The 24813-nt window shown below is 39.1% G+C and overlaps 2 protein-coding genes across 4 annotated transcripts in view; one reads left to right on the forward strand and one right to left on the reverse strand.

The window, feature by feature from the left end:
• LOC122069690 (endonuclease MutS2) overlaps window positions 1–22006 on the reverse strand; it is a 121277-nt gene extending 99271 nt beyond the window's left edge. For 2 of the 3 annotated variants that reach the window (XM_042633758.1, XM_042633759.1), the window contains exons 1-9: window positions 21635–22006; window positions 21372–21500; window positions 16916–17083; window positions 16738–16821; window positions 16446–16496; window positions 6757–6813; window positions 6599–6681; window positions 904–1027; window positions 757–816 (exon numbers count right to left, since the gene is read on the reverse strand). In XM_042633758.1, coding sequence (XP_042489692.1) covers window positions 757–816; window positions 904–1027; window positions 6599–6681; window positions 6757–6813; window positions 16446–16496; window positions 16738–16821; window positions 16916–17083; window positions 21372–21500; window positions 21635–21880 — 1002 coding nt within the window. In that variant the 5' untranslated portion in view covers window positions 21881–22006. The remainder of the gene's footprint in view (window positions 1–756; window positions 817–903; window positions 1028–6598; window positions 6682–6756; window positions 6814–16445; window positions 16497–16737; window positions 16822–16915; window positions 17084–21371; window positions 21501–21634) is intronic. The other variant, XM_042633760.1, reaches the window with a different exon arrangement.
• A 1772-nt stretch (window positions 22007–23778) lies between these two features.
• LOC122069685 overlaps window positions 23779–24813 on the forward strand; it is a 16516-nt gene continuing 15481 nt past the window's right edge. Inside the window, exon 1 of the mRNA XM_042633751.1 lies at window positions 23779–24074. Within this exon, the coding sequence (XP_042489685.1) occupies window positions 23889–24074 (186 nt within the window). The 5' untranslated portion in view covers window positions 23779–23888. The remainder of the gene's footprint in view (window positions 24075–24813) is intronic.

Below are 24813 nucleotides of genomic sequence, written 5' to 3' on the forward strand. Positions count from 1 at the left end.
AGGCCCATTAAAGTGGCCCATTACAAATAAAACCCATAGGATCAAAGGCCCAACACATACATAACCCAACCCAAGGTTTATTTGCAATAAAATAAACTCATTAAATGACTTATTTGCATCATTAGGGGGTTGACTTTTTATTCTTTTGGAATTTAATTTTTAAACTATTTTTATTGGATTCAAATAGGGGGTATTTGCTTATTTATCAATAATATCATAAGTAAATAAATATTTAAATGATATTTGGCAAAAATAAGTGCCCAAATATAAGGCAACATGCAGTGCAATACAGCGACAATCGCCTAGGCCCCAGGCAAACTCCCTGGACGCCAAGGCAAAGCCTTAACAACTATATATTTATGTTTTTAGCATTCTACACCAAACGAAAACACTAATCATCAATAAATCTAACCACTTGACGTAACCAGATATAGGAAATGATGGCAACCTTCGTAAGTTCAGCTACATTTCAGATCCTTTCAAACAGAAGAAAAAATTGACACTACAACATTATCGAACCAGCAATCTTTTACGATTTGTATACGGCAAAAATGTCCATTCTACCATCAAACAGAATATTAAGTTGATCTTTTAATCATATCCTATGGAAACTGGGGAAATGTAAGAAAATAAGCCTGAAACAAATTTCTAAATCTATTTTTAAAGTTCCTTGTATTCCAGGTACATCATAAATTATGAAAAGAAAAGCCATGAGTAACCACTCGAAAGAACATGAGGTTGGGGAATGAAACTTACCACATCCAATTGAATTATACTATTCAACAAATTATGAATATCATCAAGGTCCATTTTCATCTGTGAAGAAAGCAAAATGTGAAACAATCAGAAAAGTAAACGACTAGAGGAATAACAAAAACAATAATGGGATCCATCCAACTGAACCTTCTCAGTTAACCTCAAAAGTACTTCCTCCTCAGCCTTCTCTGCTAATGCCCTTGCTTGTTGCAACTCATCATTTAATGGAACAGCAGACAGTGGCTCGACCAAGCTCCCTACACCTGAAGCACTAAAAAGGAATTTACTCCACATCAGGAGTAGATTATCAAGTTGAACCTGTTATGAATGAAAAAATTCACCACATATGTAGAGAACGAAAAGGCTAGGCACACCACACGCTCTCTCTCTCTCTCTCTCTCTCTCTCTCTCTCTCTCTCTCTCTCTTCCCCTCTTCCCCCATTTGAAATGACCCCCTGCCCCTCCTGTATGATGCCCCATCCCACGGCCCCATTGGTGCCGCCAGCTAGCTTACCGAACACGGGCAGTGTGCCCAGGTTAAAAGTACTGGCCAAAATCATCATATAGTATCAGCAGATACGATACCTTTATTTAAATGGTTAAGTATCAATAAGTACCATACCATATCGACCGATAAAGCTTGGTACAGTACGATACTATCAACACCAATACAGCCATTAAAGGCCATGTGGAGTTTCAGCATACGATAAAGAACCCAGAAAAAAAAAAAAAAACTCACAACTGAGAGCCCTAAAAAAGCCCCCTTAAGTTGGTTTTTCTGCAAAGATTTGAGTTGGGGGTTTTTATCTACCATAAAAAACGATTCAAAGGGTGCTAAAAAACATAAGTTTGGATCATTCAATAAGCTGAAATCAAAGACTGAAGGAGATTTCACAGAAAAATGTAGGTTTCACAAAAACTTAATTTTTGCCTTAAATCTTTGTTTCTAAATCTATTTTTCTCTCTGAATCCATGGATTTAGGTCAAACTAACCCACCCACAGCATCAAATTGATCTATTGCAAGGATTTGGACTAGGATTCATAAATTTTACCCAAAAAAAAAAAAAGCATCATACTTTTCGAAGAGAAGGAACGAGAAAAACCGAAAACTTCCTACTCGAATAAGAAGTCCTACAGTTAACAACTCCCTTACTTAGCTTGTTAAAACAACCTGATTGTAGACCACTAAGACTGACGCAAGCTACCTAATGTCCGGAATAGCGCATTAGCGCTTACATGAATGGTCGGAAGTTCAAAAAAGACTTAACCTTCCGAAGAGCAAGGGAGCTGAAGGAAGGAAGAAGGGGCATGAGGCACCGAAAGGGATAAGCTGGGAGATACGACGAGAAAAAGAAAGCCGTTGTGAGGGTAAGTCAAGGGGATAGACGACCTGCCGGGCAAGTATAAGTTAAATAGCATGGATCGGTCGAAGGGAATTGATTTCGCCATTCTTGTGGGATTGATTGGAAGGAACGGGAAAGGGAAAGCACCGACGAAAGAGAGAGCATATGATCTATGCCAGGTGCAACACATTCCTATCATCTATTTGCTTTCCAAAATTCCCCAGAGCTATCGGTCGAGTGGTGCCCTGAAGGAGAAATTCACATAGGCACCTTTTTCAGTTACTAAATGGATTACTTTATGGTTCATAGTACTCCGTGTGTATTTGGAATACGCCTCTAATGTGATGCGGGAGGCACACCAGGAGTTGCTGAAGGCTTTGATGGTAAGGCGGGCCTTAACCGTAGTAACAAAGATTCTATTGGCAGGACTCTAGTCGCCTACCATGATGACAAATGTAAATGATTTTGTGCGGGCATGCGAGGGTGGTCGTATATCAGGGCTTCCTGGTTCAAAAGTCCAAATGCCCTTGAATACCGAAAGGCACGCTGGAGCATCAAACAAGGGCAGCTGGCTGGCTCAGGCCTTCTTGGTCTCAACTATGGTCCTAGGTTCGACCGGAGATTACAGGAGGGATCCAGAAGTCACAAAAAATAACTAGAAAGTTATGAAAAGAACCAATAGAAGAACTTAAAAATTGATTAAATTAAGTAGAATAAAAAAAAACACTCAAATAGAAATGGATCAACAAGGAAGAACCAGAACAGAAAGCCCTACAAACCCATGAAGCGAAAACATGATCCGAACCCTACTAAAACGAAAAGGGGAATTTGAATTTTTTTTTTTTTTCCAAAATCTAAGGCATATGGCTTTGGGAAAATTATATGCATTATAACTACATCAGATCTATGAACTGCAATGTTGCAGTAATTTTTATCTTTTGGCCTTTTTTCGGAAATTCAAAATAATTGAAAAAGTTTTAAAAAAATCCCTTCAATGTAGTTTGATAAAATCATGCAATAGCTTAAATGCATCATAAACCATGGACTGATGCCTTTTCGTTAATTTTTTATTTTAAGAAAAATTTAAAAAATATATGAAAATAATTTTAGAAAATAGAAAATTTGATTCAAATTACCTTGTCCCTCAGTGCTTTGGAAGAGTGACCACTCACAAAATCTGCCAAAGATGCTCAAAAGTTTCTTTGGGTAATAGTTTAATAAAGATTTCTAATGTCTACTTTGCTGTGGGAAATAAATTCCAATCTAACATCTCTCTCTCTCTCTCTCTCTCTCTCAAAATGATACTTAATGCATCACTGGGTTTATAGAGATGTAAATGGCATTGGTGTATCACAAACAATTCTACTAGCTGACTTTGCTCAATATTGAGGTCTCTTGACATCTGCTTCATCCAGAACACTTGACTATAGCATGGAATATTTGTAATAGACTTTACCTTGATTGTAGAAAGGAGACTGACTATTGCTTCTTACTTTGCCAAGATAGTGACAATGGAGGTCATGATAGTGACGATGGTGATGATGATGATGATGATGATGATGATGAAGGTCATGATAGTGACGATGGTTATCGTCATGGTGGAGAAATGATGGTGGTGACAATGGGGGTGGGGGTGGCGATAGATATGCAGAACTTCAAGAGGAGTATAATCAGACAGAGCCAGAGTTGATGTGATTGACTAGGGAGAGAGCCAGTTTGATAATGCCACAGGATTCTAATCATGGTGTACATCAATCAGGGACAGGGACGAGTGCAAACTACACAAGAGGGCCACATCGCGGGTTAAGTGGAGATGAGAAGAGAAATTGTACGGACATTGATAGCCTGTCTACCTCTATTTTTCGAATAGAGGGGATAGTCACATCAAAGGGAGTTTGTCAAAGAGAGCACCTGGTCAAAGTATGGTACTGGTAGTGGTTAAGGTCATTTCACAGGGGTAGAAGTTTTGAGTATAACGTCCAGTCACAGGGACGACAGGCTGGATCATCCTTTGTGGACAGTTGCTTCTCCTACCAAGCCAGACATTCATGCTGTCAGAAGCATCAGGTCACAGTGGCTCAATGGCAGGTTCTTCGTCATATTACAGTGACCTATATACCTAGGATAGGTTACCTTCAGTATGTAGATGAGTCAGTTTACATGGTAGTTGTTGAGGACTACGTTCGTTACTTCTCGCATAATATGATATAGCAAGCATTTGTTTTGCAATCAAAGAAAAATGCACATCGGCTCCATCGGACCATGAGTGGACTCGATCCAACAAGTCATAGTTTATGTCAATAGACAGTCATATTGATAAGTGTTGTATTGTTCATTTGTTTGGGACATACTTACATGTATATGTAAACACTACTTTGTAAGTTGTACTTTGTTCTACTTTTATGTCGTAAGTTACGAGTTAATTAATCAATATTATGTTTCTTTATGGCATGGATGCATTATTTACTTATTTTTACTATCATACTCTGTCTTATATTAGTAAAACAATATGTTAAATAGGCAATATTACATAATGTATATTCATGATGGTTACTACCAAACAAGTGTGCAACTCTAAAACACCATTGTCATTTCTTTTGTGAAGAAAAGATATAAATATGTTTATTTACCTTAACACAAGCTTCCCACCAAGTTTCAGATAATAATATAGCTATTTGACCACTGGAACAGCAATTTGAAACAAAAAAATTAAATAAATACATGAACTCGCCGAAATTTCGGTATTTACAAAACCACCGAAAAGAAACTAAATTTCGAACCTTGCTCACAACAGTATTCCTTAAAGTTGACCCGAATATCCTCACCTCCGTAATCTAACCTCAAACACTTAATCTTTCTACCTGTTTCATTCTCAACTTGGTTCCTAAAAATATTGAACCTTCTAGTGCCGCTAACTTGTGTTTCAAAAAATCACCCATGTCATTTGGTATATTCATCAATGAATAACATGAAATAACTCTCTCCGGTAATACTCTAAGCCCTCATGGGTCTGCAAAAGTCTGTGTGCACAAGCTTCAAGGGTCTGCTAGAATAGTATTCCTTTGCTTTGTATGAAATCCTAGTCTACTACCCTTTCTAACAAGATGCACAAATATTGTTGGTGGGTTTCTTTATAGCATCTCTCATAGCCTTTTTGGATGAAATCTTAGCCAAGTTGTCAAACCTAATATGCCCTAACCTCTTGTGCCATAACCATCGCTCATCCTCCTGTCCCATCAAACCGGAACCTTCCAAGCTTTCTGTTAAAGTGTACAGATTTCTTGATACCCTTGATCCTGCTGCTACAAGTTTGTCATTGCTTTCCTTTCTGATCTCACAGCCGGACCTGTTGAAGATCACCATGCCCCTTGACACAAATCTCACTGAAACTAAGCAGATTGTGTTTCAATCCTGATATACATACAGAACATCATTTGACTTAAATATGCCACTGTTCAAGGCAATTGTGCCTTTCCCAACAATCTTGGCACCATCATTGTTGCCAAATTTTACTGAGCAACCTTCATACTGATCTAGCTTCTCAAATCTCTTCCTGTCCCTAGTCATGTGGCTCGAGAAACCACTGCCTAGAATTCATAGAGAGGGTCTGTCTTGAGCCTTAAAAAGCAGTATGTACAACAAATGAAATGGCATTCAACTCCACACTGCCTTTATCTTTTCCAGACTTTCTCACTGCTTGGGACTTCTTCTAAGCATTCTTTTTAACCACCTCCTTTGGTACCTCCTTGCTTTGCTTTACCTTTCCTTGTTGAACTCTCTTTCCTAGAACCTCAAGTGAAGAGAAACCTGTCCCACAATCACAGGCCATATGCCCGAAATTGTTACATTTTTAGCACTCAATTGTACTCTCCAATGTGTTCCTACACTTCATTGCTCTGGAATCAGTGACTTCTATAAACTTAGCTCAGCTCCAGAATGTATAACTTCTTGGTCAGCACTGCTATCTTTCAATCAATTTAGATAGAACATGTCTGGAGCTTATTGTAAGAGCGGTCCCTTCAATTGCATTGAATCATTGGACTCCCCATGACATGAAGGTATATCCAGAAAACACGTCTTCATGCAGACAATTTTCTCTACCAAAAAATTCTAATGATAATGGGAATTTTTTATAACTTTATTTATAACCCTTGAACTTATTATCATAAAAATTTAAAGATCAGGGTATAGAAAAATCTAGTTTGACATCTTAAAGAAAGTAATTCATTAATATTTTTTGGCAGAAGGTTATATGTATGGCTGTAGATGGTCATACATACAATCATGCAATGGATATAATAGGGGGTCGAAATGACGAACCAGCCCCACCCCCATTTCACGAAGTGTGCAATCATGCATGAACCCATTCCCCATATTTTCTATTTCTTCAGTTAAAGTAAAGAGATATAGAGAATAGGGAAAACACCAGAGGATTGTTTGTTCAAGAGTTCACCAAATTAACTAAAGGTTCATGTACGATGCAACATATTCAATGTACCTGGTCAACAGTAGCCCCTTAAGATTTGTAAGCTCATCAGCCCCCGCTTTGATACCCCATCTTCCATCAATATTACTCACTTCCTGATTCAATGTAGAAATTGGGAGAACAACTAACAAAGATACCTTCCAAATTCATTGCAAACCATGGTGTCTTACCACAGAAGATGTATCAACTGATTCATTCCAAATTATGCTGTCCATTAACTGATATAGCTGATTGAAAAAAGACAGCAATATTCAGTATTTAATAATTGTAAGTACAAGTGACGTGAAATACATTTAAACCAAGATCCAGTGACCATAAATTTCTGCATATGTAACTCACCCCATAGATATATCGTATTGCAGGTTCTTCAGGTTAACACATGAGAGTACTAATAGAATTGGAATCTAAAGCAGCATTTGGTAACACTTCGAAAAACTATAATCAGAGTTTTTTTCTGCAAGAAAAAAAAAATTGGACAGGTATTTGCTAAGTCTGGTTCATTTTCCGGTTTCTTTTCTCATCTGGAAGATTGTCTCCAAAAAGAAAGTATCTGGGTCTCTTAGGCCTACTCTTCCCCCCTCAAAAAGATTCCCTGTGGACTGCCTCCCCTTCTCCTGATGCCTCCTGGATCTACCGCAACATTCTCAGCAAAAGATCTATTGCCCTGGGTGCTATCTCTTACTCCATTGGCAATGGCTCCTCTACCTCTCTTTGGTTGGATCCTTGGCATCCCCCTGGAATCCTTCTTTCCCTAATCACTCCTTGTGTCCTCTACTCTTCGGGGCTTCCCAGATCTGCTACTATGGCCTCCATTATCTCTCTTGGTGATTGGTCCCCTCCTTGCTCCCCTCCCCCCCTTGCGAATCTCTAGTCCTCCCTCCCCCCATCCCCCCTGGCCACCGAGGAAGAGAAGATAAGATCATTTGGCTCCCTCCTCATCGGGCTTGTTCACCTCTGCCTCTGCCTGGAATCACATTCGTTCATCAGGCTCCCTTGCTCCCTAGCTCAAGATCATCTAGTTCAAAGGTCACATCCCTAGCCACAGCTTCACAGCCTGGCGAGTTCTTTTCAACTGCCTGCCACACAGTTGTTCCTCATCTATCGGCACATTTCAGTCCCTCCCTCCGGCTATCTTTGCTGGAATGATGTCGAAGATCCTGATCATTTTTTTTTCTCCTGCCCCTTCTCCCCCTCTGTCTGGAAAAGGTTTCTTAGTAGTTGCTAGCCTTCCAGTGAAGAATCCTCCCCTTGAGTAGAGAATGGATCTAGGTTGATATGACTTACGGTGGTTCCTCCATTTGTGACACAACTGGGAAACTGGCCTTCTACACTGCTATCAACCATCTCTAGTCAAAGCGAAATCTTCGTAGATGGACTTCCAACTCTCAATCTTTCGATAAGATTTGGAAAGCCATCTACTTTGACATGAGCACCAAACTAGTTGTCTTCGCCATCATACGGTCCTTGACACTCCAAGGAACAGGATCATTGTTGTGTCATGGGCAAGGATTAAAGTATCGGTATCGGTCGCCGTATCGGTCGGTCAAAATTAAGATACGTATCGGAGGGTATCGTATCGTATCGGAGATACGCTAAGATATGCTAAAGATACGCACATAAATGGATAGGGAACACATTTTTATACACTTTTGCACAAAAAAACAGTTAAAAAAAGTTATATATAACATGTAGAATGCATAAATACTTAAGTGGAGGGTATCGTATTGATAGACAAATATATTGAGTTGAAAATGTTCAAAATGATGAGGGTATGGTATTGATAGACAAATATATTTTTTTGAGAAAAATCAAAATTTTCCATGGAAGTTGTAGAACACTTGTTTTTACATAACATATAAAAAATCTAAACATTTTTAATCATTGAGCATGAGTAGATCTAAGAAATTTGAAATAAATTGAAACCCTCATTTTCTCTTGAAAAAAGTTTGTAAATCCTTATAAATCCAATGATTTCATGTAATAATGATGCACAAAATGTGATTCTAAGTATGATGAACTAGGGGTGTCAATTCGTGGCCCGAACCGACTAAATCGATCGGGACCGACCGTTTATAGACCGGTCCAGCCCGGACCGTTTATTAAACGTGTCGGGCTTGAGCCCGGACTGTTTATTAAACGTGTCGGGCTTGAGCCCGGCCCGTTTATAGACGGTCGGTCTTGGTTTTGCTACTTGGACCGTCGGGCGCCCGACCGAGACCGACCGTTTAACACTCGATCGAGACCGGCCTATTGTGCACTGGCCTAGCCCGACCCTTTAATGATTGTAGAATACCTATTTTACCCCCCAAATTAGAAAGTAAAAACTAAAAAGTAAAAACATGTTCATATTTTAAATAATGGTTATATTTGGTATCATTTATTAATTTATTGTCATTTTTTTGGGTTTGCATGAGTGGGCCGGAATATAAGAGCACATTTTAAAGAGGGTCCGTTTAAAAATCGGTTAAAGCCCGTTCAACATTAAACATGTCCGTAGCCCAATTAAGGACCGACTAAAGCCCGATTAAGGTGGCCCGATTATAGCCCGAGGCCGACCGACCGAATATAAAGTGTACCATGCCCTCAATAACTAAGCCCGATTAGTTAAATGGGCGGACACGGTGTACCCTTTGAAAGTCTTCAAGCCCGATTAAGCCCGACCGAAACCGAACCGACTGGACTGGTTGACACCCCTATGATGAACCTTAGACTTGTAAAAAAACTTGAAAATCTAAGGTTAAAGTTGAAAAAAGTGAGTAAAGATTCAAGAACTTACTATTCAAAATTTTCAACTTTCAAGTTCAAGGTTCTTCTTGGACTATGTTTTTCTCATTCTTTGAACCATTCACTTCGACAATGTTTCTTTCAATCTACCATTTGAGTCTCCAAAAAGGTGTGTGAATCAAAGGGGAAGAAAGAAGAGAAATATAGAAAACTATTGGTGAGAGTTTGAAGTGTTTGTTTCAAACAATAAAAGGCACATTCACGGGAATTTTCATATTTTCAGTCGATACGGTACCGATACAGTATGATACGGCTCGATACTGCACGATACGGTCGATACATACCGATACGGTACCGATACGTACCGATACTCTCTGGAATTTTCAGATTTTCAAAAGTTCGTATCGTAGAGTATCGTACGTATCGGTACCGATACTGTACGGTACGATACGCACGATACAGCGATACGTAAAAGGGGGCCCAAAATTCCCCGTAGCGTATTGGTATGTATCGTGCCGATGCCTACCGATACGGATATGTATCGGCCGATACGGCACGATATGCACCGATACTTAAAACCATGGTCATGGGATATCCATCACTATCATATCCCCCCTATGGCATTCCCCTCTTGATGTATCCCCTCAATTTTTCCTATTGTTGGGGTCCTCCTTTTGTTTTTTTATGTGTCTTCCCTCTTTTTAAGGGATTAGGCTCAGTCCCCTTCTCCCCCCTCTCCCTTCTCCTGTTTGGTAATGAATTCTTTTATTTATCCAAAAAATAAAGCGTACCAGCCACATTAGAGAAATACAGAAGAAACATATTTTTTTTCTTTTCTCTTCCCAAAAAAAAAACGTAAGCAACAAAAAAAAAACCATTAAAAGCTTGTCAGTCGAAAGCATCAAGAAGAGCAGAGACCATATCCCCCACCCTCTCTCCCTCCCTCCCTCCCTCTCAGAAGGTAAGAGGTGAGAAGAGAAGAGAGGAGAAGAAGAGAGAAGGAGATGTGCAACAAAATGTGGGAGAGAAAAGATTCCTCTCACCTATTTCATTTACTAACACGAAGAAATCACATACACCTCCTGATGTAAAACTAAATTACCAAGGAGTAATTAGTCCTAGTAGGATCGATCATAAACTCCAACATGTCGATCAAGTCCAGTTTCAACAGAAAGCTCAGATCTGGAAAAATAGGGCTCAAGCCGCTCAACAGAGGAGATTTCGACTACTCACAAGCCACAACTCAGATAGAGCTGAATTTTGGATAGAATGAAGATCCTATATGAGGGAACAAACCATAAAAAATTGAGAAAATTCTGCAGCCTGAATTGAGATATCTGTTGGTTGCAAGAAAGAGAAAACTTTTGATAATTCTTCAAAAACTAAGGCTGGAAGTGTCGGATGATCCTCAAATTTGGATCAAGTGGTCATCCAAAGGTCCTCAAGAAACCCTCAAAATCCTGCAGAAATTAGAGATCTAGTTTGGGAGATATGCACTAGAACATTCTTTCAGGGAAAACCTTGTAACTGAAAATAGATACGTTGTGTGTGTGTCTTCTAATTAACAATCTTAGAGGGCTTCAAGCCTTCATTCTCACTTTAAATAGTAGAGAAAGAAAAAAAAATAAAAGGAAGAACGGAGAAGGGGGTAGGGGAATGGCTATCTCGGCCTGGGCCACTCACCCACAACCATCTCAGTTGTTGAACATCCTATCTCAGGAATAAGGAGCAGCAATGGAGGTATATTTCGTTCTTTCATTAATACTCAAAGTATTACATCCAACTCCTCTTATATAATAGAGGGTACAGCCTTACAATTTAGAAACAAAACCAAAAAGGAAACTAACCGATTTTAGCAACTAATCACTGACTGGTTCACTAAGAAACTGACATAAGACCATAAAGGACTCTTCCAGAATACTAAAACTAACTTTGGCTACTTGTTAACACAAAAAGGAAACAAAAAAGGGACCAAATTATGTGAACAGTAATTTCGAGTTTTGGGTTGGCTCTATGGGCCAACACTAGGGCTGGCTGGTCTGGTCTGATGGAACCAGCAGCCCCCTTCTTTTGCAGGCTCGATGTACATCACCTCCCTAGGGAGGTAAAAGATAAAAATGTAAAATACAACATAAAAGAACAAAATACTAAACTAGTGCCCAAACTTCCCTTAATACATAAACTCTAACATTCCCCCTTAAGCTGGAGAATAAATGCCATACATTCTCAGCCTGCATAAAAGGGCACTAAACAGATGGGCGATGAGGCCCTTGGTGGAGATATCAGCCAACTGATTTCTTCTCTTCACAAAAGGAGTACAAATGTAGCCATAGTCAATCTTCTCCTTAATGAAATGTTGGCCCACCTCAATATGCTTTGTCTTGTCATGTTGTACAGGGTTGTGTGCATACTTATGGCAGCCTTGTGTCACAATAGAGTCTCATAGGTGCCTCCGTATCAAATCTCAACTTTTGGACCAGCCTTCTCAACCATAGGAGTTCACACAATCCATGAACCATAGCCCTAAACTCTGCCTCAACATTGGAACAGTCCACAAAAGGTTATTTTTTGCTTCTCCATGTGACCAAATTACCTCCCACAAATGTACAATATCCTGATGTAGATCGTCTATAAGAAACTGAACCAGCCTAATCCGCATTAGTATAATTCTCAATCCTTAGATGGTTGTTCCTGGCATATAATAGTCCTTTCCATAGGGTGGACTTCAAATACTTGAGGATATGATACACAACATCCAAGTACCCACTCCTGGGGACATGCATAAATTGACTGACCACCCCAACTGCATACGCGATATCTGAGCGAGTCAAAGATAGATAGATCAGCTTCCCTACCAACCTCTGGTATTTCATTACATTAACAAAAAAATCGCCACATTCTTCTCCTAGCTTGTGGTTTTGCTCATTAGGAGAGTTTACTGGTTTGCAACCCAACCCATTATCCTCTCACTTTATTATTTGAACCCACTAACTCAAATAGTTCTTTTTTTCTTTTTCCAAGTTGTGAATCAAGAGGCTGTGGATGTGGTTCGTCTTTTTCCCTATATTTTGTATAAAGGTTCAAATATGAACCGGCCCTTGAACTCGGATGCATTCTTTTTTCATTTACATAATTATAATGAAGTTTTAATATCAATATATACAAAAGCACAAATTTCATATTTTGATGTGGAGACAGTGTCAGTTTGCACCAGATTCTTTTGAATAAACGTTATTCCTTTCTTATTTATTTTCAATGTAACCCCGGAACAAAGGACAAAAAGTTGAGCAGAAATGAACCATTGAATTTTAAGATACTCAGCACAATGAAATCCATTTGAACATCAGCATTTCTAATTTACTCATGGACTAACAGTCATTATTCCTTTGGACATCAAGAAATATCCTTCCACTACTTCAAATAAAGAACAGGAAAAATATAATCATTCATAATTTTTTGATCCCGTTGGATGGGGTAACAACTTGTGTCAAATATAATAACAGCCCTCTTTATTTATAATAGAAGAAAGAGAAAGTTCTAGAATATTACAAGGACCAATAAACCCCTTAAGGACCTAAGGACCTGTTTGGAATACGACAATTTCCTTAAAATCCATTATTACAACACTCCCCCTCAAGCTGGTGCATAGATATCACATATGCCCAACTTGCAGATAATAGGATGGAACATATTACTACTAAGCCCTTTAGTCAATACACCAGCCAGTTGTTCACTACTAGGGATAAAAGGCACAATGATAAGACCCATATCCTTTAATGAAGCGTCGATCAATCTCCACATGCTTGGTTAGATCATGCTGGAAAGGGTTCTGAGTAATGTTGATGGCAAATTTTGCTGTCACAAAAGAACTTTATAGGAAAGGTAGCAAGGACAATCAAATATGTGAGAAGACCATAAAGCCATACGAGCTTACAAATGCCATGAGCCATACCACAAAACTCTGCTCAACACTTGACCGGACAACCATGGCTTGCTTCTTGCTTCGCCTTGTAGCAAGGTTACCACCAACAAAGGTGCAATAACTAGTAGTAGACCTACAGTCATTAAGAGAACCTACCCAATCAGCGTCTACGAAGGCCTCCACCCTAAGGTGATCATGAGGAGAAAAAAGGATGCCACGTCCTAGGGCAGTTTCAAGTAACGAAGAATACGCAGCACAACTTCCATATGTGTCGAGTAGGGATCATGCATGTACTAACCAGGCTGACAGCAAAAGACAATTACACATGCCTCACCAAAAACTGACTTGAATTACAATTTTTAAAAGGAAAACCCCTAGCTAAAGTTCCCAAAGGGGGAGGATGTCCCAACAGACGATGCCACTATAATAACTCAAAGATGGGATGTGACGTAGAAGATATCTGAAGAGCCTGACTAGAGACAAACGTTAAGTCATCATCAAGCAAATATAGACCACCACGCATCCAACCAGAGCCAATCGTTGCCCCTGTCACTAGATCCTAAAAAACACAATGAGACGGGAAAAAAGTGACTTTGCAATAAAGACTAGAAGTAAGACTACTAATGGATAATAGGATAGTAGGAAAAGAGGGACCATGCAATACAGTAGAAAGGGATAAAGGAGTACAGCTAACATAGTCCTTTCCCAAAATAGTGAAATAAGTTCCATTAGCCAACCTAACCTTATCATTACCAAGACAGGTAGTGTTTAGTAAGAAAAAAACAACTAACCTGTTATATGATCAGAAGCCCCCAGAGTTTATAATCCAAGGGGTAGAATAAGCAAAGCTCGTAGTGTCTGATGCAGGAGAGTCCAGATGTGTCAGAAGGCGCCAGAGGGCTGTAAGCTTATCAGAAAGCGATGTTGCTAATGTGCTAAGAGCAAAGTCAGAGTCTAGGACCTTAGTATAGTTGGCCTGACCAGGAATACCGGCACGACCCTTCCCTCGCCTTTTTCCAGTTGTATCAACAAGACAGTTATAAAGCTTCCAACAGTGCTCTTTGGAGTGACGCTCCTTCCCACAGTAATGACACTTTATTGGAACTCTTGTAGAGGAGCCACCAGACTGTGCAACTGCGCTGAAGGATTGAGTGCCAAAGACAAGTGCATATCTCTCAGTGGGAGTGACAATATGCTGTGGAAGTATAGTGGTACAACAGTTCTCCTCAAGTTGGATCACAACACAGGCTTAATCCAAGGTAGGAAAGGGAGTACGGCTCAGAACCTCGGACCTTTGCTGAACGAATTCCACTTTCAGACTTGCTAGAAATTTATAAACCCGGATCTTGTCCTCTCGTTTCTGAAATCCGGTGAAATCCGCAGGAGAGGAAGGAGTATACTCTGCATAAAATTCCACCTCAGTCCACAGTGTGCACAACTCAGAGTAATACTGTGACAGTGTGAGCCCTCTATCTCAAGTCATGAACCTTCTAACACAGTTCAGACTTGAGCATCATTCCTCGCTTAAGAATAAATATCTTGGACAGACTTCCAGATCTTCGCAGCAGAGTCAAAAAGAAAATAGCCACGTGAAAGTTGTGGCTGCATGGAGTTGACAAGGGCATAACCAGAGAGTTGGCACACTCCCACTTGTCAATCTCAGGGCCTGTGGTCGGACACTTCATGCTTCCAGTGAGGTACCAGTAATAGCCATGATTCTTGATGGAGATACAAATCGAACTTCACCACATAAGATAAATTGTGCCATCAAGCTTGATAACACAAGGAGGAAAGGTGGGAACAGCTAAGGTGTCTCCACCACTGGAAGCAGAAGAGCTAATAGACATGATTGCAACTTAAGGGGGTTGTGCTAATGGAAGAGGCACCAGCCGGAGGTAGAAGAAGCACCAAAAAACACCAAAAAGTAGGAAAAAGGGTGAAAGTCCCAAAAATCAATAAAGGGGTGAAAACCGTTACAAATCGATTTTGGGAATAGCTCTGGAACAGTCCTGAGACGGTAAAGTGGCTGGTGCATACCACTATAATGATTAGTAGCACCAATTGCAACCAACATCAAGATGATCGGTGCATCAAACAGGGAAAAAGTACCTTGGCACCAAAAAGTCAATTTCAGGGAGAGAACCCCGAAAATTTGATGGATATAGGCATTAGGCATCTCAGATCATTGGAGAAGAGAGTCTGAGGGCCCAAGTGAGGGAGAGACGAAGGCTAGTGGCTCTCTTGGTGGTTTGAGGAACTCCCAATGAGAGAGAGAAGCAGAAGAAGAGAGATGGAGGGAGGCGTTGGGAGAGAGAAAAAACAAAAAAAGGGAGAAAAAGATGGGAGATGGGAGGAAACCCTAGAGTTTTGGATCCAAAGGTTCTAATACCATGTTGGATGGGGTAATGATTTATGTTAAATATAACACCAGCTCTCTTTATTTAAGAATATTACAAGGACCATTAAACACCTTAAGGACCTAAAGACCCATCTGGAATCTGACACTTTCCCTAAAACCCATTATTACAACAGATCCATAGCTTTTAATTGTATCCTCCGTGTGTGGTCTGTGGAGTTTCTAGGGATACTTTAATCTTATTAGTATTAAGTAAGGCTCCCACCATTGTCAACAAAGGAGGCTGCCTTCATTGTCAAAGCTAGGTGGTAGCCTCCTCCACTGTCAATGTTAGGTGAGAGCCATTGTCAACAAAGGGAGGCTGCCACTATTGTCAAAGATAGGTAGATAGGTGGCAGCACCTCCATTAATGATAGTGGGTGAGAGCTTGTGGGCATTAACAATGGTAGATAAGAGTTTGGTGGTAGGAAGACTTGATTCTTCTCCACATCCTTTGTATAAGGTGTAAAGGCCTTAGAGCTCAAAATAAGAAGAAAAAACAAGAAACTCTATTCTTCTCAGCTCTCTTCCTCTCAACTTCTTCCTCTCTTCTCTCTTACTTCTTCTCTCCTTTACTTCCTCTTCTCTAATCTGGTTGCAGGATTCTAGACTTGTAACATGGCCACAGATCATAACCCATGTGTTTTTTGTGCTTTTTCTGTTTGCCTTTTTCTTTTCAACAGAATATAAAAATCATCATTCTCCACTTACATGCAACGAAATAATATTAACCTTGTGTGGGTAGAGAAAAAGAATCTCCAATCAACCACATCTACTTAGCAGAATAATCATAATTAGAACTGGCAGATGTAACTCACCTTCCCCTCAAGCATCCGCATCCGATCACGTGCACGCTTAAGGCTTGAGCTCTGTAATATTAGACAGGTATTTTTATCATGAAAAATCAGATTATGGAATGTCGGGCCAGGGTGAATGACAAAATATTCAGCACAAACTGATTATGTATGCCTAAGAATCTAAAATTACTGATCAACAATTTTCTTATATGATTCAATAAAGAATTAATGCAGAAGCAGTGATATTCAAGTAACCATGCAAGTAATGAAAGGAAGCAATAATAAAAATAATAATTAGGCATTAAGAATAAACCGCAGAATCTTTGACGGAGCCATTTTCATCTATGACTTGCTGTATTGACTTCACCAGCTGTTGATTTATGACCCATCCAATTATCTACAGGTCAGTTACAAATAGCAATAACATTAAACCATAGAGATTAGAAGGTATGATAAAAAAGTACAAGCTCTGGTCTGAAAGGGAAGAATACCACTTCTGAGAGAGGCATGAAGCGGTTGTACCAATCTGCATCTTCCTTGAGTGCACAATTAAGATTAAACTGAACCATTTTGGCAAATTGGAGAAGATCAGCAATGGCAGTTGCTTCATTCCCATAGACTGGAAAACCCCTCGAAACATGTTGGATAGCAGATTTCACCTTTTAGATAGACAAATGAAAAGTTACCCACAATCATGAACACTAATATATTGTAAATTGTGAATCGTGATGTCCAGAGAAGAAAATGGATGTTTATGCATTACAATTCAGCAGGTAGGCTGTTAAAGTAAAAGATATTCGATATTTGGAAAAAAAAAAAAAATCTCAATTAGTTGGTTACCACGGAGGTGACCATTTCGATTTTTTTTCCTTAGTGGAAACCTTAAATTACTGTCTTGATGATATCAGTGTGATGACTTACATGGTCTGGCTTGAAAAAAAAGTTTATCAAAACTTGAAATTTACTAGGCACAATAAAAGATGTGGTGACTCCAGGATTGCCTGTAAGACAGATAGAGTTCTGGTCACAGTTTAACATTTCGACCGAAATGTTCAAAATTTCAACCATTTCGATGGTATCACAGGCATGGTTTAAGTATCGTACCGTATCGGTCTATACGTATCTGTATTGGCCATTACTAATATGATACAAGGAAATTTTAAAAACCTTTTGTATCGATATGTATCCTACGATACATACCGATACACCAACGATACACATCGATACGTACCGATACTCTATGAAAATTTAAAAAATGAGGTGAAATGTACGTATCGGTATGTATTGACCAATGCACACCGATTCAATATGATACGTATCAATATGGTGCGCTACGGTCATATAATGACCAAAATGGGTCATTTTTTGAAATAACACAATTTTTTTAGGGGTTTTTGTTCTGAAGTTGCTGCCAACATTCTTCTCTCTAACTAAAATGGAAATCAAGATTGGGAACAAGAATTTTACATTTATGGGATAATTACAAACCTTGGATTCTTAGTGAGATACTCTCAATTTATTGTTTATGGATAATACATGTTATCTATAGTTTTTTTAACTATTTTTCATGCAAAAGTGTACAAAAAAGTGTTTCCTATCCATTTATATGCATATCTTTAGCATATCTTAGCGTATCTCCGATACGATACGATACCTCCCAATTAATTTTGGCCAAACGATATGGAGATCGATACCGATACTGTAATCCTTGATCGAAGGATCCCGAGGTTTCGACCAGTTTCGACCAAATTTCCCACATTTCGGTCACTAAACCAATGGATTCGAACCTTTTGGTTCAACCAGCCCTTACAAAAGGCCTTCTAAAATGGCAAATAAGCACACTTGCTCGAGATTTCAACCCTCTCCCCCCTATTTCAACTCTGTGAAGTGGGAAACTTAGGAAAACACTCAAGATTTTGTGACTATGCCATCAAATCTTCATTCTAAGCTTGGATCTTGCACATTCATAGTAAATCTACCCAAGGAAGGGAGCTTAGACCATAAAGGTAAATCCCATATTCCCAAAGAATCATTTTTGTTTGTAGAATATACTTAGAAATATAGTAGAATGTTGTCAAATTTATATATATATATCAGTTAGAATGACCTTATCTACGCATTCACGGTGTCGGATTTTTTTTTTTTGCATATCAAATTTTTTTTTCTGTTTATTAAAATACATTCCTACAACATATATATGAAAAAGGTATGGTCAATATTTGATGTTTGATGTTCAATTAAATATATGTTTAACACCACTGGCCGATCTATGGCGTGACGGTTTCGATTTTTTTAACTATTTTTTAAAAAAAATGTAAATATTTGCTGAAATTATTTTTAAAAAATTTAAATAATTATGAAAATATTTTGTTATGGTTTGAAAAATCAAGAAAAATCTTGAATTTATTAGAAATTCATTTACAATCAAGATTGATTAACAATGTGATGTTTTTTAATTAATTATTGTTCATTAATTAAATAATTATTACCAAATTATTTTTTTTTAATATTTTTAAATAGATACAATACTTAGTGGGGAATTTACAATAACCTTTAATTGTTTTCATAAGCCATAATTGATGTGTATATGTTAATAATTGGTCACTTTTTGTTGGAACAGTGTTGGTACCAAGGTTTTTAGTATTGCAAAATGGATAAAAGAGGTGGGGACATTGTATGGCTTCATGGGAGACCTCTTATAGCTAACAAGAGAAAATCAGAGTGTAATTATTGTAGAAAAAAATAAAAAAAATCGGGGGAGGTGGGGCCACTACTAAAGTGGCATCTTGCTGGTAGAGACAAAAATGTGTTGGGTTGCCATAATGTTTCTAATGAGTAAAGAGGAGTATGTTAGAACATCTAAGAAGAGAGAAGGAGAAGAGAGCAATTAGGGAAGAATATCATGATGCTTGTCTAGAGACGCTGCCAGAATTGGGAGAGCAAGATTATGACAATGATAAGCATGACTTGGATGATGTAGAAACGGCACAAGAGGCTGCACAACTGAGGAGGGCTTTCGTAGTGAGCAAAGACCATCTTAATATTTACGAGGAAAGACGTGTCCACAGGGCTAGGGGAGCTGGTTCATCTCGACAGATTGAAGAAAACCCTGAGCCACAAAGGAGGTGGAGGAGGTTGAGACATAGAGAGCCCAAGATTCCATTGAGGTCCCAGAGTGTGAGGGACCAAACCCCACCCCCACCACCATCTCGTAACCAGAATGTTGAGGTTCTTCGGGCTGATCCTGCACTATTTTAGAAGCAGGACTCAAAATAGTGTAGGACTCAAGATAATTAAAGTTGAAGCAAGCATGGACCAATGTAAACGAGACAATGGGAATGGATTTCTCTAAGTATGCTTTCTACCATAGCATTCCAGCCAATGTCACCATAAGATCATATTATCAAAACATGTTGGATGAGATTGGTAGGGCTAGGCCAGGTGTGAAAGGGCCCAATGCATATGAGATGTACAATATTTATTTGCCAAAGCATAAGCAAGAGTTGATGGATTACATTGAGGAGCTGAAGCCGATGTGGGAGTACTATGGAGTGATTGTGATGTGATATGGATGGATTAGACCCACTAGACTGTCCATCATCAATTTTATAGTAAATTGTGATGGAAGGTCTATCTTCCTCGAGTCAGTTGATGCATCTAGTCAGAAGAATGATGGAAAATACATTTACAAGATGGTGAAAAAGCTGGTAAAGAATGAGGTTCAGATTGTTACTAGCAATGGGAGTAATTTTAAGAAAGCTAGTGAAAAACTAATGAACAATTGCATATACCATCTATTTTGGACTCCTTATGCAGCCCATTGCATTAATCTCATGTTTAAAACATTGGAAAGTTTGAAGATTGTACAAAAAGTTGTTGAAAAAGCAAGGCAAGTGACTACCTATGTATACAAGCATGGCTTTGCTCTACAATTGTTGAAGAGCAAATGTGGTGGTGACTTGGTGAGGCCAAAGCTGACAAGATTCGCGACAAACTATATCGCGCTAAGGAGCTTTGAGAGGAAGAAGTCTGGACTGAGGTCCATGTTCACTTCAGAGGAATGGTTTACTAGGAGGGATCTAATTCTCAGGGAGGAAAAGTTGCTCATGCAACTATTGCTAGTGGGATGACCTCAAGAAGGTGATGAGGATATGAGACCCGATTGTCAGCGTCTTGAGGTTGGTCAACTCACAGAAAAAACCCACCTTACCAATCATATGGGCAGCAATTGAAATGATGAAGATGGAGGTGGAGGCGGTGTACATAAAGGGTAACAAGAAGTTCCTTGCCATAATCAAGGACTGTTGGGAGAGGCAGCTCATGCATCCTCTACATAGGGCTGGTTAGTTTTACTTTATTCACCTTACTTTAACTTGAAAATTTTGACATACACTTTTGCATACTCATTATTTTGTATTATTTATTTTCGGCATACTATCTAAACCCCAAGTACCAATACAAGCATAGGCTTGCATTGAGAAGTGATCTCATTTATGCAGTTCACACTGGGGTGGACAAGGTTGAGACGAATCCAGCAGCACAGAATATTATCAACACATATGAAAAGCTAAGACCACGTGGAGTAACTACACTTGTGTTCTCAAATAACCCATTTCCTCCCCATTAATTTTTGTATGAAACCTTCATGCAAGAGGATATCAATCCAGAGCGTTTTTCGCCATCACTTTTATCCTTCTTCGCCCCGAGTTTATGAGAATACTGATAGATGTTATACTGTGGGTTTTGCATTTAACTAATAGCTGTATAGATTGCGAAAGTGTATTGAGTATTTGGGGTTAGGTAACAGCTCTGCGATCTCAATCACTTGCAGAAGCCAAGCAACAACAAAGAAAAAGACCAGAAACACCGTGCTAAACTATGTGGTCCACATTTAGACATGTAGCGAAGAAAATAAGAGGACCATTATCCCGTGGATAAGAATCTCACCGTAACTACATCGATGCCACTTAAGTCCATGACAAAACCACCGTACTTGAGCATTTCAACAGCAGCATTGGTTTCGGCCAAAAGTGCCCTGCTATCTTCGTAACTTTGATTCAGTGACCATAGTTGTGTCTGGGAGAGTGGGAAGGGAGACGAAGAAAATAAACTATCAGAAGCACTGCGAATACCATTTAAATGGAAACAAAAAACAAGAGCACGCCCGCTGACTAAGATAGCATAAGAAAAGCCGCAATGGATGGAGTGACCTTCGTTGCTTCACGACCCAGGGGTGTGCCGGCGAAAGATGCGACTGAATCGCAGACCTTGTCCCATTCCAGTACCCGGAGACTGTCGTGCAGAACAGCTGATTTCCGAGCAACGTCGTTCGAGTTCGAATGCAACTGCCTGAGAAAGGCTCGCGTTATGAAACGAACGGAGAGACGAGGTGCTGGAAAGGCCCAAGAGATTACGGCAATGGAATTGCCAAATTGTGCCGTTGAAACTGAAATCATCCTGATATCCGGGACGAGCCTAATATCATGGACTCATCATCTTCCTAGACACAGTTGATAGCTCAATCTGCAGATGAACGTCGCTAAAGTACAATGTGAAACTCGAGAAATGAGAGGGAATTTGATATTATCCAATGTTTTACCCCAAAAAAGTATATATCAATGTTAAATGCTATTGCCATAAAAGAATGGTAAATGCTTTTGTCCGTCAGTTGATGTTAGCCAATGTTTTACCCAACAAAAAATAAATCAATAAATAAATATATATATATATATATATATATATATTGTTCTCTGCCTACATATAATTTTAAAAAAATCCAGTATTCGGTTAAAAAAAAAAAAAAAAAGAGGTTCCCTCAAAGGCAGTATGGCTTCTACACAATCATGTGAGTCAATTGGCATATCAATATAAGCACCAATCGGGGTGGAATTTCACCTTTCATGAGGGGTGGAGCGGTCATTTCAATGCCCACTATGTTTGGGTGCAAGGGTCACACTGCCTTTTAGGCTTATTTTTCTCAATAATAAATTAGATGATCCACTGAGTTAACTAGCCCACTTTTAAGAATCAATAAGTTGGTTAATTCATATCAATATTGGCCAAAGTCAATATCGATATATGGGCATTATCGATGATACGGTACATACATAAGGTAAAATGGTCAAAATATGATATAGTATCAATATAGTCCATGTCAAAAATGTCCAATGAAAGCTAGTAAAAGAAAGGGATATATCTATACTCTATAAAGGGATATATCTATACTCTTAAAAAATTGTTACGAAGCTCCATAAACTGCTCAATTGACCTTACCCTTGGGTGACATGTACAATTATTTGGACACTGCCTTCCTATATAGGGGAAGAACTAATCACTTGGGTCCTTCAAACTAGGGGTGTGAAGCGGTTAGGCTAGGTCAGTCTCGGTCAGGCCTAAATGGGATAGGCCAATTTCTAAGGTTGTATCGTGAATGTTCATTTAGCTAAGCAGGCTTACTTAGGGGCATAAATCATGATAAGGTTGATAATCGGGTCGATCGATCTCGGGCTCTAATCGGCTTGTCATAATCGGCCCTTAATGGGGCTATCTACCTACTTAATTTATAACGGGCTTTAAACATGCCCTCTTTATTAGTCTCTTAAATGGGCTTGTAGTAGAATACCAATAAAATGAGGTAGAGATGGACATAGCAAAGAAATATCCCTTAGTTAAAATAGATTCAATCGAAAATGGGCAAAGCCGATGTTGGGTTCTTCAGCGGTGTGTTTAACATTTCCCCATACCACTGTTCAAGAACACCAATATTTCTCTATAGCCTATAACTTTAAATATAAGTAACAACCAACATACCTAAATGAGAGGTATTGTCACTAGAGTCACCACTATATACTACTCAGTTAATAGTTCAGATTTTATGTATGCATTAAATAAAAAAAAAAAAGAATGAAGCATATTCAGAGCAGATGACAAATAGGAAAAATATACATGAAAGGCATCGTGGCTTTTATGCCTAGACTTAGGGGCAAAATGACCGCCCCACCCCTCATGAAATGTAGAAATCTCGCATTTGTTGATTTTACACATTTTTTGATAAGCTCGCACTAGCCACCTTACTTGTAGAACTCTCCTAAGATAATAATAAAGAAAAGAATGCTACCTAATGCAGTTTCTGCGTATCAATATAGGAATCTATAAAATTACCTTCCTGCCCCCATGACAATCTCATCCACAATGATACTACAACATGATTGGTCATTGATCTTACCAAAGAAAAAAAAGTCATTGACCCTACGCTGATGCAGTGCCACGCGACCAGGTACCGATATTCTTCTGTAGAGAAATTAGTGTGAGAAGGAACCTGCGCAAAGCCCATTCTCGACTATTTAACTGAACTACTGCAGTGTACTGCAGTATATAGACTAAATAGAACCAGCAAAATTTCAAGGAGAGAATCAGAGATTGCTCGCTGTTCGGATTGAGCTAGTTAAAGAGATTTGCGTGGAGATGTGGGTCGGGGGAGGCGCCGTTAAGACGTTCGTGAGGTATTTTTCGCGGAAACGCGCTCCAAATCTGAGGAAGATCAACCCGAAAGTGCCACCCCAAGAGGCATCCACCATCGCTCATAATATATATCAGATCATCAAGGATAAAGGACCTCTTACCGTTTCCAACACTTGGAACCATGCCAAGGTACTCCTCTCCCTCTTCAACAACTCACACATTCGTATTCTCCGTCTGCTTTCTGTTCTCATTTACATATTAGAAATCCGGGTATCGGACGCTGATTGTTATAAGCTGCTGTTGAACGACAAATGTGCCGAAATGGCACCAGATCAAGATTGAAGAAATGCGTTCTCTTCCGTTTGAATAGTCGTTAAACTCATGTGAATGAATAATCTGCCTCTACTGTATATATACACACAAAAATCTCGATCGCTACAACGTAGTGAGCTGGACGATGAGCTTATCCATCTATTGAGCATCTCCAGTGGTGATAATAATTATTGAATGGAGCGATCAAGATTTATCTTTCGGTCCTATAATCTATTATATCGAGTGAAGGAGATTTCAAGCCTGCCAACTTTCTACTGAGATTGTCCATCTCTTGAGAAATCTCTAGTGGTGATAATCACTATTGAATGAAATGATCAAGATTTGTTTCTTGCCCCTATATTCCAACGAGTGAAGGAGATTACAAGAATACTTACTTTCTGCAGATAGCTCTTTACATTAATGCCAGCAGGGTTAAAACTTTGTCGGAAGTTGAAACGAAAAGGGTTGTTTGTGTCATGTGTTGATAGAAAGGTAGACTATTGAGCAGCTTTTGCAAGAAAATCAAATGTGAATACTTCTCGCAATTTGAACAAATTTTTTTTTTTTTGGATGAATAAATAATTCATTACTAAGAGGAATAATATACAAGGGGGAA

The sequence above is a fragment of the Macadamia integrifolia genome, unplaced genomic scaffold (genome assembly GCF_013358625.1).
Source record: "Macadamia integrifolia cultivar HAES 741 unplaced genomic scaffold, SCU_Mint_v3 scaffold69, whole genome shotgun sequence".
Taxonomy (NCBI): Eukaryota; Viridiplantae; Streptophyta; class Magnoliopsida; order Proteales; family Proteaceae; genus Macadamia; species Macadamia integrifolia.